This window comes from Manihot esculenta, chromosome 16, assembly GCF_001659605.2.
Source record: "Manihot esculenta cultivar AM560-2 chromosome 16, M.esculenta_v8, whole genome shotgun sequence".
Lineage (NCBI taxonomy): Eukaryota > Viridiplantae > Streptophyta > Magnoliopsida > Malpighiales > Euphorbiaceae > Manihot > Manihot esculenta.
In genome coordinates this window covers 24,406,300-24,426,134 of record NC_035176.2, presented here as the reverse complement: position 1 = coordinate 24,426,134, position 19,835 = coordinate 24,406,300, and the positions used below count along the sequence as shown (strand labels likewise).

The window sequence follows — 19,835 nt, the reverse complement described above, 5'->3', positions numbered from 1 at the left end:
TCGAATAATTCTTTCCTCTCTAATTTTTTCATTCTCAATAATTTTTTTGATTTAATTAGGACAGAAAAATGGCAAATTTTTTTATTTAATTTTTATTTTATTATTTTTCACATATAAAATATTAAAATTTAATAAATAAAAAGATTAAGTTATAATTATAATAATTTATTAATAATTATAATATTCAGAAATAATTCATAAAAATAAAAGAATTAATTTTAATTAAAAAATAAAGTTTGACTTAAATGATTATTTTGTTAATCAAATAAAATTTTATGAATTAAAATCTTTCAAATGAATTTTAAAACACTAAAAAGAATGCGTAAAAAATAAAAAATTTCATTAAAAAATCAAATCAATTAAACTGAATTAAATCAAAATAATGAATTTAATTTAATTTTTATAAATATTAAAATTATAATTTTTATTTTATTTAATTTAATTAAATTTTAAATCAAATTAATTAAATAGCCACCGCAGAATATCAAATATAACGCTGAATAATCTATCTTTCGGAATATATGAAGACTCTTTCACATTTTGAGGATTGTATGTAAATTCTTTTAATTGTATTTTTTATGTAGGTTTTGAACTTTTTTTATAATCGTATTTTGCTAAAGACTTGCATTTTAGGCTCTGTTTCATAATTCTGCTGAAATGCTTCATTAATATAATATTATTTTTTAATTTAAAATATTAAAATTTAATATTTAAATTAATAAAAAAATAAGAAAGTATATAAAAATAATAAATAATTTTTAAAATTATAAAAATAATATTTTATTAAAAATAATATTTTATTAAATTTTAATTCTTAAATAATATATTCGATTAATCGAACAGAATTTAAAAAAGACAATTTAGTCGAATCTCAAATATTAAATTGTATTGGATTGTTTATCAATTATAACATAAATAAAACAAAAAATAACAACATACATAAATAAAAACAAATAATAATAATTTTTTATTTATAAGAATAATAAATATAATTTATTTTAGTAAAATATGATTATAAAATTAATACTATTAATAAAATTATAAAAATAATCATTATAAACAATATTTTATTTACATATTGGAATGCAAGTTGAACTCTAGGACTCAGATATTCTTATTTTTTTCTGTTCCTTAAATTTAATTCTTTTTTTTCCTTTTCTATTGAAAAACGATCTGTGTCCTTATTAAAAGTTTTAGAGATATTCCAATCGTCACTTATGATTTATATATAGTGGGATATTTCTCACATACAATTCAATCAATTTTCAGAATATACAGACCTGTTTGACAGATTTATGGCATCATTTAGAAGGTATTTATTATGAAATTAGAAGTAAAAAGATATCTGTTTCGATTTTTTAATAATGTTGATTTTTCTTCCTCTCAACGGGATGATGATATTACAGTTTTCCTTTCTCTCAACAGGATATCTCTAACTATACCCCTGCAAATATTAATTACTTTATTAAAACTGCCGAGGACTCGGCAATTTTTAGACAGTTAATGTATTGAAAGATTTGATTATTAGTTACAAGTCATACATTTTATTTTTTATGAAAATGAAAATTTTAGCTTTCCGTTATTGTTGCTTTTTATGATGAAATTTTTACCTTTTAATAGTTGTATTTTTATGAATTGTTTGATTAAAAAAAATATTTTATTTATAAATTTAAATTGAACGTATTATTTAATAAAAATTTAATTATTTCAGTTATCAATAACTTATTTTATTTAAATATTAAGAGACTATATTCTGGATAAATAATATATATAAACTCAAATAAGATTTCAATTTTTTTTATAAATCAAAATTTTAAAAATTAAAAAAAAAAATTAAATTCTTTTGAATTATTCGTAAAAAAAATTAAAAAAATAAATTTTTTAATTTTTAATTTTTATAACTGTTAACATAAAAATTACAATTTTAATGATAAATTATCCTTTTAATAAATATGTTAACCATTATTCCTAGTTATATGAATCACTATCTAATCATCTTAATGCATATACTTGTAACGAACCGGATTCCGGACCGCTACCGGCGCTAGGATCCAGATCGGCATAAGGCCATCGGGACCTGTAGCAAGTCTAACATACATCCTGTATACCTGTTAAATCCCATACATATCAAATATATATATAAAAATTTAAACTTTTCATTCCCTTACCAAGCTCAACCTGTGCATGCACAGCTCATAACCATAAAACCCCACACTGGAGTTCTCAGCAAATGCTCCAATAGGGCAACATATAAGTTTGGTTTGCATAAACAATGATAAAACATTTTATAGACTATGAACAAAGGGATTAACCAACATACTAGGGTCAAGCACAACTCTAAACTTCCATAAACATCATTACATTACATTACAGTACTATACTTTACATTATATCATTTTCATGTCCACAACTAGTTATTACATAAAACATGACTTCTTATTCTTGCTGACCTCCTGATTCTATCCCGTACCTGCAACTTGGGCGATTAAGGGAATGGGGTGAGCTACTAGAGCCCAGTGAGCAGAATAATAAAACATTTAATTTAAAATTCATGCTTTCGTGAAATGCATCACATCACAACAAATCACATTAACGATGAACTTGTCACTGATAGCCCACTACACATTCCAATAGTACCAGGGGCGTAGAATGGGCCTCACTGGTCTTTCTCTTACATAGTGCCAGGGGCGTAGAATGGGCCTCACTGGTCTTTCATATTGTATCATCACTGTCTCATATCATATCATATCATAGTGCGGGCTAAAGGATCATCCAATATTCATCCACATCAACAACATAATATGCAATGCAACATATTCGTGAATTCTAATGCAAGCACCCTAATATATCTCATGGCATTCATGATGCGTGAATCATGCTAAAACTTTCATTATTTACTTTAAAACATAAAGAGTCATTCTACTCACCCTAGGCTAGCTCTGACAAGACACTGAAGCAGTTATCTCACTGCTGGGGTCCTCGGTTCCTCGGGTCCGAACCTACACAGGTGGACTCAAATGAGGGACCAAACATACATGAACATGACTCTAAGATACTCCCCAAAAACCCCCTTAAAACACCTCAAAACAATCATATAAATCATGCAAAGGAAGGCTGAACAGGGCACTTTCGGCTGCAGGTTCGGCGGCCGAAAGTCCCTTCAGAGCCGAAAGTCATGCACCTTCGGCGGCACTTTCGGCGGCCGAAGGTTCCTTCCAGAGACGAAACTCATGTATGTTCGGCGGCACTTTCGACGGCCGAAACTCCCTTTCAGAGCCGAAAGTCAACACTTTCGGGGACAGGGTTCGGCAGCCAAAGGCTTGCCTCTACAGGCAGGTTCGGCGGCCAAAAGTCCCTTCGACTGCCGAACCTGAGTTCTTCCAAAGGGCAGAACTCAGCCTCCACAATGCACATTTGCCTCCCAAACCAAACAACTCAAAACCAACACTTCCACAACATGCATACATACATTCATAAGCTCATAGGGGCCTCAAATATCCTAAACCCCAACTAAAACACATCAAATATACATACACACATTGTCCATATATTCAAAATTTACTAAAAACCCAACATTAACCTAAACATGCATTTCTAACCCATAAACTTTTATAAAACTTGTTTAAAACATGAAATGAGCTAAGGATCTACTCTTACCTCTTGAAGATCGAGAGGAGAGGTGATCCAACTCGGAGATGGGAGAGATCTAGCTCCTTGGACCTCCAAGCTCCAAAACTTGCTCAAAGTTCACAAATCTTCAAAAGCCAAGTAAACACTTGTTAAAACTTGAAAGATTTGAGGAAAATCATCAAAACCAACCATGGGAGAGCATGGACTCACCGTTGGCCAAAAATAGGAGAGAAAGCTCACCCGTTTCGGCCATGGAGCCCTTTTATAGGGGCTGGTCAGACCACCTTCGGAAGCCTAAAGTGCCTCCAACCCATCTAGAGCAAGCTCTAGTCAGGGGTACAGAGTACAGAGTACAGAGTACAGAGATAGTGCATGCACAGGTTAAGCCTTGGTATAGAAAAAGAGTTTTTATTTTCACAGAAAATGTATGATCATGTATGAGATTTACAGGTACACAGAGAGTATAGCAGGCTTGCTACGGATTCTGGCGGCCTTAAGCCGACCTGAATCCTAGCGCATCATGCAAGTTCGGCCGCCAAACATGGGGTTCGGCGGCTGAACCTGAGCCACTTTCGGAAGCCTAACTTGCCCCCCTAAACTATCCAATATTCGGCGGCCGAACCTGGAAATGCCTCTATAGTTTTTTTCATTCAAAACTCATTTCCTTTCTTACTTAAAATCATAAAATACATTAAAACATTTTATAAAAACATGATTTTACCCTTCTAGAGGTTTCCGACATCCGAGATTCCACCGGACGGTAGGAATTCCGATATCGGAGTCTAGCCTGGTATTACAATACTTATCTCTCATTAACCACATTAATTTAATGCCAAAAATCACTTATTATATTTTAAATTTTATTTTTTAATAATAAAAATAAAATTTTGAGATTAGAGATGATTTTAGCCAATAAACTAAATTAAATTTAAAAAATTAATAATAAATTACAATATAATTTCAAGGTTTTATTTCATTGATAAAATAATTCTTTAAAATAATTTTTTTATTTTAATTATTATAATTCTTTAAAATATTATTTTAAAATAATTCTTAATTATTATATTTTCTCTTTTAATAATTAAAGCATTATGAAACTTAATTTTTAAATCAAATTTCACATATTTTAAATTTTTATTAACAAATAATAACAAAATATTATTTTATTTTAATTTAACAATATTTACAACTTTTTTTAGCCCTTAAAATTTATGTACATAATATTATTTTCATTAAAATAATTCTTCAAAAGTTCAATTAAATATTTATGCTCAACATATCTCAGTAATATTGAAAATATGTACACAATTTCTAGAGGTAAAAAATTAATTTAAAAAATTTACTTTGATATTTCAATATATATTAATAAAAAAATTAAATTATGTGAAATTTGATTAAAACTTAATGTCTACAATTTTTTTTAATTATTGAAAAGGGATAAATAATGTAATTAGCAAAAGAGAACATTTTTGGATTTAATAGATATATATAATCAAAATAAAAATATTTATCTTAAAATATTATTTTATTAATCAAATAAAATCTTAATTTTTTTTAAGTTCAATTTAATCTATTTACTAAAATCATGACTAAAATTAAAATTTTGACTATATTATTAAAGAAATTAAATTTCAGATATAAATATAATCTTTCACAAGCTTTGAATTATTTTTCACAACAGGCCTTAATTAAAACAATTCTTTCTATTTCTTACAAATCCTATCAAAGTAAAAGCAGTAATAGAAATTATATAATTTCTTTATTATCAAAATTCTTGATTTTATCTATAACCATATACCAAAACTAATTGAAGCAATAATTCTCAATATGAGATTTTTTATTTAATTTTTATATGTGGAAATTCTAGACTGTTAAAGAAATCAGATCATTAATATCATCAAATAATAAATAAAATTAGAGTAATTTTTAAATATTATAACTAAGAAGTGGATAAACAATAATAAATTTACAAATAAATTTTCTTATTTTAGATTAATTAAGATTAATCGTTTCATCCAAGTATTGCATAAACATTTAGTATTTTTCTTTCATAAAAGAATTTCTATTTATTTTAAATTCAATATTTTAAGGAATTTATTCTATATCACATAAGAACAGTTACAATTTTAATAATTTTCGGTTATGATTAATTTTTATATTTTATAATTTTAGTTTAATTTTAAAATTAAGTATTTCTCTATCTTAAAATTAATATCGATTTAAACCCATTTATGTTCGACAATTTTAACCATTTAATTCCTCATTTTAATTTTGGGCTATAAAAAAATTAACGTAAAATTTAATAAAATTAGAAGAAAATGCTATAAATAATCAAGCTATTGAAGGAAATAATTTTTTTATTAATTTCAATTATAACAAGATCAAAGGAATTTTATCAAAATATTTATGGAAAATAATTTTTTTTTATATATAATTTGAACACAATTCATTGAAATGTGAATATTCTCATGGAAAATCCTTCATGTTTAGAAACCTGCAAGTGAATTTGAACGTTTCTTTCCTTTCATTATATAAAGGTGAGCTGCTAATTTGATTTTCACAAAGAGTAACAATGGCGAGACAATCTCACTCTCATCTTCTACTTCTGTTCTTCACCATCTTATTCCCATTCTCACTTGCCCAAGAAACAGTTGGCTTTGGCTATGTGATTCAACCCATCATTTTTTTAGCCAATAATTCTTTGCAAGCTAATCTTAGCCTCATCAATAGTTCATCTGTTTTCGGAGCTGATGTTCAAAGTCTCAGTCTTTTGGTCAGGTAGGTTTGATCTTCATCTCAAACTTTCTGGGAAAATGCCAAATTTATAATTATGGAAAGTTTCTCAACACTGTTTGTTTGGTTTGATCACTTTTCTCTGATTTTTACTGGTTTTCTTCTGGTTTGGGCTGTGCCCTTCATGCAGCTTTGAAACGAATGAGCGTCTAAGAATCAGAATAACAGATTCTCAAGCACAAAGATGGGAGATCCCACAAGAAATCATTCGCCGGGAAAGCCTCCCGTCGTCGGAACAGTTCAACTCAGGAGCCCTTCAAGAAAATCAAAACCTCACCACCGCCACCTCTGACCTTGTTTTCACCCTTCACAACACTACTCCTTTCGGCTTCTCCGTCTCACGCAAATCCAACGGCGACGTCCTCTTTGATTCGTCGCCGAACACGACCAACTCAAGCACTTTCCTGGTCTTCAAGGATCAGTATATCCAGCTCTCCTCCTCACTTCCTCTAAACAGGTCTTCCATCTATGGCCTCGGAGAGCACACAAAAAGTTCCTTTAAGTTGAGGGCAAGCGACAAGTTCACTTTATGGAATGCAGACATTGCAAGCGTGAACCGTGATGTGAATCTTTATGGAGCTCATCCATTTTACATTGACGTCCGATCAGCTTCATCCGATGGCAGAGTTCCGGCGGGGACTAGTCACGGTGTTTTATTGTTGAATAGTAATGGTATGGATATAATCTACGACGGTAACAGAATAACTTACAAGGTAATCGGTGGCGTTATTGACTTGTATATTTTGGCTGGACCATCTCCGGACACGGTGGTACAGCAGTATACAGAACTTATCGGCCGGCCTGCCCCTATGCCATACTGGTCTTTTGGTAATTTTACTTAGTTCTTTACTTTTTTAAGTAGGGAAATTATTATTAAAAAAATCATTAATTAATAGTTAAATTTTTAAAAAATATATTAAATTTACATGAATTGGCCCTTTTCTTACATATTCCAAGGTTTCGATTATGATAACTCTCTTTTCTTGCATTTTGTCTTTATGAAGGATTTCACCAGTGTCGATATGGGTACAAGGATGTTTCAGATCTTGAAGGCGTGGTTGCTGGCTATGCAAATGCCAGCATCCCACTTGAAGTTATGTGGACAGACATTGATTACATGGATGGCTTTAAGATTTTCACCTTCGATCCCATTAACTTTCCTGTAGATCGTATGAAAACTTTTGTAGACAAACTTCATCAAAATGGACAAAAATACATTGTTATTGTGGATCCTGGTAAGTTGGACAAAAATACAATGGGATAGTATATTTGGAAAATTTAATAATCTCTCCTCTTCCACAGGTATTGGAGCAAATGATTCCTATGCAACCTATAGGAGAGGACTGGAAGCTGATGTGTATATTAAACGTAATGGTGTTCCTTACTTGGGACAAGTTTGGCCTGGACCTTGCTACTTCCCTGATTTTCTGAAACCTGAAACAACAACGTTTTGGACGGATGAGATCAAACAGTTTCTTCAAGTTCTTCCTGTTGATGGTCTATGGATTGACATGAATGAGATAGCCAATTTCATTACTTCCCCATCAAACTCCACCACCTTTGAAGATCCTCCTTACAAGATTAACAATGGAGGAAACCAGAGGCAACTCAGCGATAGAACAGTACCAGCAAATGCTCTGCATTTTGGAAACGTTACAGAATACGATGTTCATAATTTGTATGGACTGCTGGAAGCTAAGGCAACCCATGCAGCCTTGTTAAATGTGACTGGGAAGAGGCCATTTGTGCTTTCTAGATCAACTTTTGCGAGTTCTGGTAATTATACTGCTCATTGGACTGGAGACATTGGCTCTTCATGGGTTGATTTAGCCAACTCCATTCCTTCCATTTTGAACTCTGGATTATTTGGAATACCAATGGTTGGTGCGGATATCTGTGGATTTATTGGAAGCACAAATGAAGAACTCTGCAGGCGTTGGATTCAGGTAAAATACTGTTCCTGCATAATTTTTATTCACTTTATTTTTTTAAATATATTAATAAATTTTATATATATTAATAAAAATAGTTTTTTTTAATTTTTCAATTATACTGGTTTTAAAAACATTAAATTTATCAAATAATAGAAAAGATTTTAAAATGTTTCTTAATAAATTGAATTATAATAGTAAATTTATATGTTATTATAGTGTAAAAAAATGGTTAATAATTTTTTTTTAAAAAATAAAAATTATTAGATAGAAAAAATATCAAATACTTTACTATTAACTTAAAAAAATTACTATTTAATTTCTAGACAAAAATTTATTAATTAATTACTCAATTTTAAAAAATATATTAAAATATTATTGACATTTTAAAAAATCTATTAATTAAATATTAACTATTATATTTTAGAATTTATATAAAAAGTATTTATAAAATTATTGCTTTAATACCATTACATATTAATGTAACAGTTTGATAATAATTTAAAATTATTATAAATAAAATTTAATTTTTTATTATAAATAATAATATATTTTAATAAATGGTTTACTTTATATTTAATAAAATTATATTTTTAATTATATTTTTTCTATTAAAAAAATAAAAAATAAATTGATGTCCGGTTAGAAGGCCGATGCAACAGATTTTGAAGTATTGTTGTTTAAACAGTTTAAGTGTATAAATCAATAATATATTTTCTACTCTTGCTTAAAATTTATAATTTATGTTAGTTTTATTTATTAAATATTTTATTATTCAGTTATGTAATATGAAAAACTTATTAATTATTTTTAATTTTATAAAAGTATTTATTAATTAGTTTATTTATATGATGGAAATTTTAAATTTTTCATAGATTTTTTGAAAATTAAATATTTTAATATATTTTTAAAATCGAGTGATTAATTAATAAATTTTTCAATACAATATAAATAAAATAATAAATTTCAAACATAGGACAAATGATAATTTCCCCCTAATTTAATCTGCCTATTCTATATATTAAAGCTGTGTTATTAATCTATGCCAGCTTGGAGCTTTTTACCCCTTTTCGAGAGATCACTCAGACAAGAACAGCAACCGTCAAGAGCTCTATCTCTGGGAATCAGTAGCAGCATCAGCAAGAGAAGTGCTAGGACTCCGATACAGATTGCTTCCATACTTCTACACATTAACATACGAGGCACACACCAAGGGAACCCCCATAGCAAGGCCACTTTTCTTCTCATTTCCTGAAGATATCAACACTTACGAAGTCAGTTTTCAGTTTCTAATCGGCAGATGTGTACTGGTCTCCCCGGTGGTGACTTCAGGAGCAGTATCAGTCGATGCATACTTCCCAGCAGGAAACTGGTACAGCCTCTTTAATTTCTCCAATTCAATCAACGTAACCTCAGGGCAGAACATCACACTCGATACGCCAACAGATCATACAAACGTGCATGTCTATGAAGGTAACATCTTGGCCTTGCAAGGAGAAGCTTTGACAACTGAAGAAGCTAGAAAGACAGCATTTCATCTGCTGGTGGTGATTAGCAGCAAAGGAAACAGCACTGGAGAAGTTTTCTTAGATGATGGAGAGAGCGTGGAAATGGGTGGAGTGGGTGGGAATTGGAGCTTGGTGAAATTTAATGGAGGAGTTGTTGGAGATAAAGCAGTGGTTGAATCAAGCATCGTCAATGGAGAATTTGCTTTGAATCAGAAATGGGTCATTGGCAATGTGACATTTATAGGATTAAAAAATGTCAAGGGTCTGTTGGGATTTGAATTGCACTTGAAAAATGAAACAAGGAATGGAACTGCAAGCTTTGATAACAGTGCTCAGATTGCTAACTTGGAGATTTCAGAGTCCTTGTTTATTGGAGAGGAATTCCAATTGGATCTTAAATTGAGCTTGTAATTCATAAAATATATAATTCTGATATGAATAAAAATAATAATTAATTTTCTATTTTGATAAAAGAATAAACTTTTGTGACTTGTGTGTCAAATCGAGAAATCACATGGATTATTGGTGTAATTTTCCTAATTAACATAAATACAGTAAAATGTATATTTACATAATTATATTTTAGTATTTTTTTATTAAATATCTCATTTTAATGGTAATTTAATAAATATCTAAATTTTAAAAAATATTACTTTTAAACACTTATACTTTAAAAAATTATTATTTTAAACATCTAAAAACTTTTTAAAAAATATATTTTGAAACACAACTTTAAAACTATAATTTTAAAAAATTAATTTTAAATTATAGATTCTTAACCGTAAATTTAAAAATTACTTGTAAAGACAACTTTAAATTTATAAATTTAAAAAAATTATATTTAAAAGTAATTTTTTTTTAATTTAAATGTTTGTTAGATTATAATTAAAATTAAGTTGAGGTGTTTAATGGATAAAAATATTAGTATTAGCCTATGAAATATATATTATATATAAAAGTGGGAACAGGGAGAATAATGGACTTTAAATCATTTAAAAATTAATTAATTTAATTATGTAAGTAGTTGATAATTTTATTATTTAAAATTTAATTTTAAATTAGATTATAATTGTATTTTTAAAATAATTTTGATTAATTAAGGAAATTTTAAAAATATATATAAAAATATAATAAAATTAAATTTTTTAAATAAAGATAATATTAAATTATTATTTTATTATTTTAAATTAATTTTTAGAGTTTATTAAAAAAATTAAAGTAAAAAATTTAAATTAATTTAGATACTATCACATTAATTTTAAAATAAAAATTATTAAAATAACATGTTTAAATATTAAATAAATATTAAGAAGACTATTAAAATAATAAATTAATATTTTTAAAATAGAAATTAAATAAGAAGTTAAATTTAATTAATGAATATTAAAAATATTAATGAAATAAAAAAATTAGAATAAGAAGTGTATAAAATCATTAATTTTTTAGTGAATTAATAACCTAAAAATTATTTCACTTAAATATTTTTAATTTTTATAATTTATCTATACTATATATTTGAAGGAGATTTTTTTTATTTGTTAAATTAATTTTAAGAATTAGTTAATAAAATAATAAGATATATAAATTTATTAATGTTTAAAGACTTTAAATTAAATAGATTATTTTTAATTTGAATTTAAATCTATTATATTGTAAAAAATTAATAATATATAAATTAAAATTATATTATTAATTAATTTAATTATTTAAGTAGTTTATAACATTATTGTAAAAAATTAATAATATATAAATTAAAATTATATTATTAATTAATTTAATTATTTAAGTAGTTATAACATTATTGTAAAAAATTAATAATATATAAATTAAAATTATATTATTAATTAATTTAATTTTTTAAGTAGATGACAACATTATTATTTAAAATTTAATTTTTAAAATAGAATATAATTATATTTTAAAATTAATTTTAGTTAATTAAGGAAATCTTAAATGATATATAAAAATATAATAAGATTAAATATTTTGAACAAAATTAATTTAATAGTATTTAAATTAATTTAAATACTATTAAATTAATTTTCAAATAAAAATTATTAAAGTAACATTATTAAATATTAGATAAATATTAAGAAGATTACTAAGATGATATAATCATATTTTTAAAGTATAAATTAAAGAAGAAGTTAAATTTAATTAATGAATAATAAAAATATTAATAAAATAAAAAAAATTAAATAATAAGTACATAAAATCACTAATTTTTTAGTGAATTAATAATTTAAAAATTATTTCACTTAAATATCTCTAATTTTTTTTCATTTTTATAATTTATCTATATTAATATGGGAAGGAGAAATTTTTTTTATTTGTTAAATTAGTTTTAAGAATTAGTTAAAAAAATAATAAAATATATAAATTTATTAATGTTTAAAAACTTTAAATTAAATAAATTATTATTTATTTGAATTTAAAATTTATTATATTGTAAAAAAATTAATAATATATAAACTAAAATTATATTATTAATTGTAAAAAAAATTATGATTGAAATTTTAACTGATAAATTTTACAATTATTTTTATTATAATTTATTAAAATATAAAAAAATAAATTTATTAAAAACACATGTCTCTGTAAAATCGTAAGACCATTAAGTCAATTAAATTTTTATTTAAATTTAAAATATAATAAATTTATTAATTGTAATCTTTATAATTTATAAATTATATTAATTCAATTTTTATATTAAAATAATTTATTTTAAAATTATATCAACTCTATCATTACCGTATATATCAATTTTTATATTTATATATTTTGTATATAAATATCTATATAACAATTATTCAACATGATAATTTTACTTTATAATTTGAGTGTTTTAAAGTAAGGTGAATTATAATAAAAATATTAGAAAGGGTTATGAATTGCAATAAAAAAAATGAGCTTATATATCGCTACGAGATAAAAAAAAAGGAATTATAAATTTAGTAATGGATTTTTTAATCCATTAGTAATTTTTTTAGCATATTATTAACGGATTTAAAATCTGTTAGTAATTTAAACACTTTTAAAAATTTATTAGTAGATTAAAATTTGTTAGTGATTTATTAACAGATAACAGATTTTAAGTCTGTTAAAAAATTTCAATACTAAATATTTTATACATTTATAAATTATAAACGGATTTTAAAATCAATCAGTAATATTAATAGATTACCAACAGATTTTAAATCTGTTTGGTAAATTTTTTATATTAAGAATTACCAACAGATTTTTAAATTCGTTAACAAATCCATTAAAATTATTAACATATTAAAATTCGTCATTAAAATTTATTGGTTATCCGGAACTTTCTTGTAGTATCATACCTACACTATTAGACAACAACGTTTTCACTCAGAAGCACAGACAAATATCACACCTAGACTGCAGAAATTGAACAATAGCTTTGCAGTCGATCAGGGACATATGGCCCTTCACCATTAGCTTCTCAAGCTAATGATATGGGTATACATATCCATTAACATTTTTTATTTTATTTTCTTTAATGTTGTAGTTATTTATTTATGTTATGGTGAATTGACACAATATCGCCTCCTTTTTGAGTCTTGAATACTTTTTATTTTTAGGTTACATTGACTATGAATTTATGGATGCTGGATATAATTTTGTTTACACCTCTCAAGGTTATGTGCTTGTGAAGTGAACTATGTCTTAAATTTGCGTGGTTCTGTGATGATTTATTAGAGTGAGATATTGGATTTTAAGTGAAATTATTGAATATGTTGCTATTATGTGTAACTAATTTGAGTGAGCAGAAGAATCTGGAGATTTATGTAGATAGATTACTGGAATTTTCAATATTATTTTTATAATTTTTTTGCTGTGTTTAGTTGCCGAGAATAATGAAAGAAGTAAAAAACGGTAACTGCTATTTGTTGTTGGTGTTGGTGCTATAAATATAAAATAATCCGTTCTAGCTAAGTCTTATACCGTCCATTGGTGAATATGTTTATAATGCATATATGTGTACTATTATAAGGCCAAAAGTAATAATTTTTTCATCGTGTCCTACATAAACTCAAGCTTGTTATATTATTTGCATCTCTAATTTCTTAAAGTCCCGTTCCTTTTATATTTCGTCTTATGAGCTATAGTATTTCTATAATTTATCTTGGATTTCATAATGATATCATGTGACTGCGCTGGCAGTTTTGGAAGAGTCACGTTAATATTAGATACCTTAGTTTTAGTGTTAGATGCCTTAGTGTTCGAGTTTTTGTTAGATGCTTTTGTGTTAATGTTAGTTACATTGTTACTCTTAGATGCCTTGGGTAGTGTTAGTGTTAGATGCCTTAGTGTTAGTATAATACCCGGCTAAACTCCGGTATCAGAATTCCTACCGTCCGGTGGAATCTCGGATGTCGAAAACCTCTAGAAGGGTAAAAACATGTGTTTATAAAATGTTTTCATATATTTTATGGTTTTAAGTAAGAAAGAAATTGAGTTTTGAATGAAAAAAGACCATGGAGATATTTTCAGGTTCGGCCGCCGAACATGGGATAGTTTAGGGGGCATGTTAGGCTTCCGGAATTGGCTTTCTTTCGGCCGCCGAACCTCATGTTCGGCCGCCGAACTTGCATGAGTTTTGGAGGCACTTTAGGCTTCTGAAGGTGGTCTGGCCAGCCCCTATAAAAGGCCCCATTGCCGAAAATGGGCAAGCTTCCTCCCCTATTTTAGGCCAACGGTGAGTCCATACTCTCCCATGGTTGGTTTTGATGATTTTCCTCAAATCTTTCAAGTTTTAACGAGTTCTAACTTGGTTTTGAAGAGTTTTGGAGCTAAGATCAAGTTTTGGAGCTTGGAGACCCAAGGAGCTAGATTTCTCCCACCTCCAAGTTTAGCTCGCCTCCCCTCTCGATCTTCAAGAGATAAGAGTAGATCCTTAGCTCATTTCATGTTTTAAACAAGTTTTATGAAGTTTATGGGATAGAAATGCATGTGTAAGTTAGTTGTTTGTTGTTAGGGTAAATGTTGAGTTTTTGGGTAATGTATGTTGTTTGAGTTGCTTTATGTGTTTGTGTTGGGGTTTAGGACAGTTTGAGACCCCTAAATGCTTATGTGCTTGTGTATGCATGTTGTAGAATAGCTAAATGCATGTTTGAATGGTTTGGGAGGCAAAAATGTGCATGAAGAGGCTGAGTTCTGCCATTTGGAAGAACTCAGGTTCAGCAGCCGAAGGACTTTCGGCCGCCGAACCTGCCTGTGGAGGCAAGCTTTCGGTTGCCGAACCCTGCCCCCGAAAGCTGGACTTTCGGCTCTGGAAGGGAGTTTCGGCCGCCGAAGGTGCCGCCGAACATGCATGAGTTTATGCTCTGGAACCACTTTCGGCCGCCGAAGGTGCCGCCGAAAGTGGCTGAGTTTCGGCTCTGGAGGGACTTTCGGCCGCCGAACCTGCCGCTGAAAGTGCCCTGTTCAACCTTCCTTTGCATGTTTTCTATGATTGTTTTAAGGTGTTTTAGGGGGTTTTTGGGGAATAGTTTAGAGTCATGTTCATGTATGTTTGGTCCCTCATTTGAGTCCACCTGTGTAGGTTCGGACCCGAGGAACCGAGGACCCCAGCAGTGAGATAGCTGCTTCAGTGTCTTGTTAGAGCTAGCCTGAGGTGAGTAGAATGACTCTTTATGTTTCAAAGCAAATAATGAAAGTTTTAGCATGATCCACGCATCATGAATGCCATGAGATATAGTAGATTGTTGCATTAGAATTTACGAATATATTGCATTGCATATTATGTTGTTGATGTGGATGAACATTGAGTGATCCATTAGCCCATGTATGGTATGATATGATATGATGATGACACGGTACGGAAGTCTAGGAAGACCCATTCTACGTCCCTGGCACTATGTAAGAGAAAGCCCAGGAAGACTCATTCTACGTCCATGGCACATTGGAATGTTATGATATGTTATGTAAGGGAAAGACCAGGACCCATTCTACGTTCTGACACTATTGGATATGTAGAGGGCTATTGGTGACAAGTTCATCCTTAATGTGATTTATTTGTGATGTGATGCATTTCATGAAAGCATAGATTTAATATATGTTTTACTATTCTGCTCACTGGGCTCTAGTAACTCACCACATTCCCTTAATCCCCCAGGTTTGCAGGTACGGAATAGACCAGGTGGTCAGCAAGAGTAAAGTCATGCTTTATGTAATAGCTAGATGTGGACATGAAAAAGATGTTGTAATGTAAAGTATAGTATTGTAATGTAATGAAATGATGTTTATTGAGGTTTAGAGTTGTGTTTGACCCTAGTATGTTGGTTAATCCCTTTTGCACATGATCTGTAAAATGTTTTATTGATGTTTAGGTAAATCAAGCTTAATGTATGATATGTTACCCCATTGAAGCATTTGATGAGGGCTCTAATATGTGGTTTTATGTTTATGAGTTTGTGCATGCACAGGTTAAGCTTGGTAAATGAAAGAAAAAAAGTTTAATGTTTTATGTATATGTTTGATCATGTATGAGATTTAACAGGTATTCAGGATGTATGTCAGACTTGCTACGGGTTCCGGCGGCCTTATGCCGATCTAGATCCTAGCGCCGGTAGCGGTCCGATTTCCGGGTCGTTACAGTTAGTATTAGTGTTAGTGTTGAGATATGAAGTCTAATAATATATTATAAACTATACACCATACCCCACGATCGCGGATCTAATTATTTTGTCTTTTTGAGAACTATTTTATATTTTTTATATTTTCTCTAAATATATAAATATGTAATATTTTCTAATATATTTCATTCGAAACTTACAGCAAAATAAGAAAACTCTAGCCGCCGTGGGCATAGCCAAATTAATGAATCACATTAAATCTGTGTGTTGATTACTTTTCGTACTTAACTTTTGAATTATGTGATTATTCGATTCTTAACAACTGGTATCAAATCTTTTGGTTCATATTACAATAATCTGAAAAGATGATGAAAAGCCTGAAGGTTTGAATTGAGAAGTTCGATGAAACCAATTTAGGTTTATTAAAGATGCATATGGAAGATTATCTATATCAGAATAACTCCATGAACCCCTGTTAAGAGAGAAGCCAGGAACTATGAAACAGAAGGTTTTGGATATGAAGGATCGAGAGGCATTAGGGTTGGTCCATTTAATGATGGCGAGAAACGTTGCCTTTAAGATCGTTAAGGAGACAATGACTGCAGGATTGCTGACGGCTCTGGCGAATATGTATGAGAAACCGTTGGTCGTTAACAAGATATATCTAATCCATTATTTGTTTAATTTGGAGATGTCTGAAGATGGATCTGTACATATCATATTAACAAATTTAATATGATAATCAATCAATTAAGCTTTGTCAATATTAATTTTAATGATGAGATTAGAGTCCTAATTTTGTTGTACTATCTACCTGAGTCGTGGGATACTGTTATTTTTACAATTAGTAGTTCACATGGATATGAGAAGTTCAAGTTTAATGAAGTCTGGAATGTTTTCATGAGCAAGAGCATTCGCAAAAGAGAAATTGGAGATTCATTTGGTAATCACATTTAGTGTTAATGATAAGGGCAGGAGTAAGTTGAAGGAAGGCCATAATAAACATAGTCGATCAAAGTCAAAGAGGTGGAAAAATCTAAGGGCAGAAACAAGATTATTTGTTGGAACTGTGGTGAAAAAGTGACACTTTAAGAAAGATTGCCTTAAACCTAAGAAGAAGAAAGGTCAAAAGAACAAGTCCCATGAAGATGTTGATTCTGTATATCCTACAGATGATATTGGTGATACTTTAATTCTTAGTGTGGACAGTCCGGTTGACTCATGGATGCTTTATTCGTGTGCATTTCTATTCCTCTCCGAGTAGACAATTATTCCATAATTTCAAGTCTGAAAATTATGGAAAGGTGTATCTTGCTGATAATAAAGTCTTGGTGATTGCTAAAAAGTGGATGTATGTATTCGAACTTTAGGTAGGGATAAGTGAAAGCTGCAGGATGTCAAGTATATTTTTGTCTTAAAGAAGAATCTAATCTCTATTGGACAGCTGGACAGTACATGTTACAAAATAGTATTCGAGGAGAGTTATTGAAAATTTGTGAAAGGAGCTATGGTGAGAGCGGCATAAAATCTGAAACTTTATACACTACTACAAGGGATTCAGACATGGTTGCCACGGTTGACAGTAACAAGTCTACGGCACAACAGGCTTGGACACGTATATGAGTGTATGTGAGTGAGAAGGGGATGAAGATGCTAGGTTCAAAGGGGTATCTGCAAGGGTTGAAATCTGGAACTTGGGAGATTGTTGAGGCTAGTAGTGATATAACTGCTAGTTGTATCGTTCTAGTGTACCTTTAAGAGGTGAATAAAATTAAACTAAACTTTATTCAAAATCCAATCAATTATTTCAAATATGTTCATACATAGTGAATGCAATGAACTATCATAGGTTGCTTGTATTATAATCATAAATACGATGTATTACATTCTTCTACATATTAATATAGATGGATATTGAATAATCTTCAAGCTCTCATGATATGTTATGATGTAAATATGGTATGAGGTGTATAAAAGTCCAACGAAACCCATTATCTGCTCACACTATGAATATGTTTATGTTTAAGAAAAAAATCCTGAGGATTGTGGATCAGACATTCTTGGATATGGAGGATCATTGGTGACAAGTTCATCATGACGTGAAAAATTTGTAACATGTGATGAGCATTTATTTTAATAAATCGATTATTTTATGTATGTTTATATTCATTAAACTATTCTAGTAGCATATCATTTTTTCGTAACTATAAGTTTGCAGGATCAGAGATGGATTTGAAAGTCTCAGTACTTTGGATATGTTTATTTATGTAATACTTTTATAGTAGACATATAATCTCTATTAATGATTTTAGATTTGTGCAATGCCTTTAATGATAGTTTTGAATCCTATTTGTATTAGGATCTCTTTATATGTAAGGTTTTAATTCCTTTATATATTTATTGAATTATATGGGATGTAATAATCATTGTAATGGATCATTTGATAATGACTCATAGTATAAATTTAGCATTTGAGAATGGCTCATAGTATAAATTTATGTTCTAAGATATGATTATGTACATGTTGAGTTTGATTCATGATAATATCTTAATGTATGTTTAAGATCATGATAGGATTCTACTAGATATATGTTAGGCTTGCTATAGATTTCAATAATCTTAAGTTGATCTAAATTCTATCGTGAGTGAGGTCTGATTTTCGAGTCGTTACATAGTAAAATAATATAATTGATAAAAAATAGAACATTGTTAAATTTGATGAATATAATTAAAATAAAAATATTTTTTTTCAAATGATTAATTTGTTAATCAAATAAAACTTCAAGTATCATATTATAATTAACTATCAATTTGGCTCATTAACTAAAACCGTGATTAATTTTAAAGTTTAGCTTTATTATATAAGAAATAAAGTGTATAATATAAAACGTATTTTTTCATAAATATTTAAAATATTTCATCTAATTAGACTATTTGACAATAAAAGAAATTTAAAATATAATTGGAAAAACTTTACCTTGCTTAAAAGACAGAAAACAATATAAATTCATCTAAAAAGCTATTTGTTCTCTATAAATAAGTCAGTAAGAAAAGATTTTAATTATAAAACACTAATTAAAATTACATTTTCAAACGTATTTAATTAGAGCAATTATACACTTGCTATAACATAAAAATAAAAAGAAGCCAAAGGTGGATTCAGTACCATCGTAGAAGTTCTGATTTTTATTTCCTCAAAATTAAAAACAATTTTTTAATTTTTGTTATTTATTTCTTAAAAACTTAGAAAAACTGTTGTATAAAAATAAATATAAATTTTTATATAAAAATAAGAAATAAATTATTTTTTTAAAATATGACATTTAATAATAAAATAATGACATAAATATTTCTATAATTAATTACACTACAAAAATTGA

General features: G+C 28.4%; 1 protein-coding gene across 1 annotated transcript; it reads left to right on the top strand.

Annotated features, from left to right (window-relative positions):
• Nucleotides 1–3,820: 3,820 nt before the first annotated feature.
• Nucleotides 3,821–10,273, top strand: LOC110603263 (alpha-glucosidase). Its single transcript, XM_021740964.2, has 6 exons — nt 3,821–3,836; nt 6,207–6,408; nt 6,554–7,251; nt 7,428–7,658; nt 7,726–8,369; nt 9,404–10,273. The coding sequence occupies exons 1-6, from the start codon at nt 3,821–3,823 to the stop codon at nt 10,271–10,273; spliced, it is 2,661 nt and encodes an 886-aa protein (XP_021596656.2).
• Nucleotides 10,274–19,835: the final 9,562 nt, after the last annotated feature.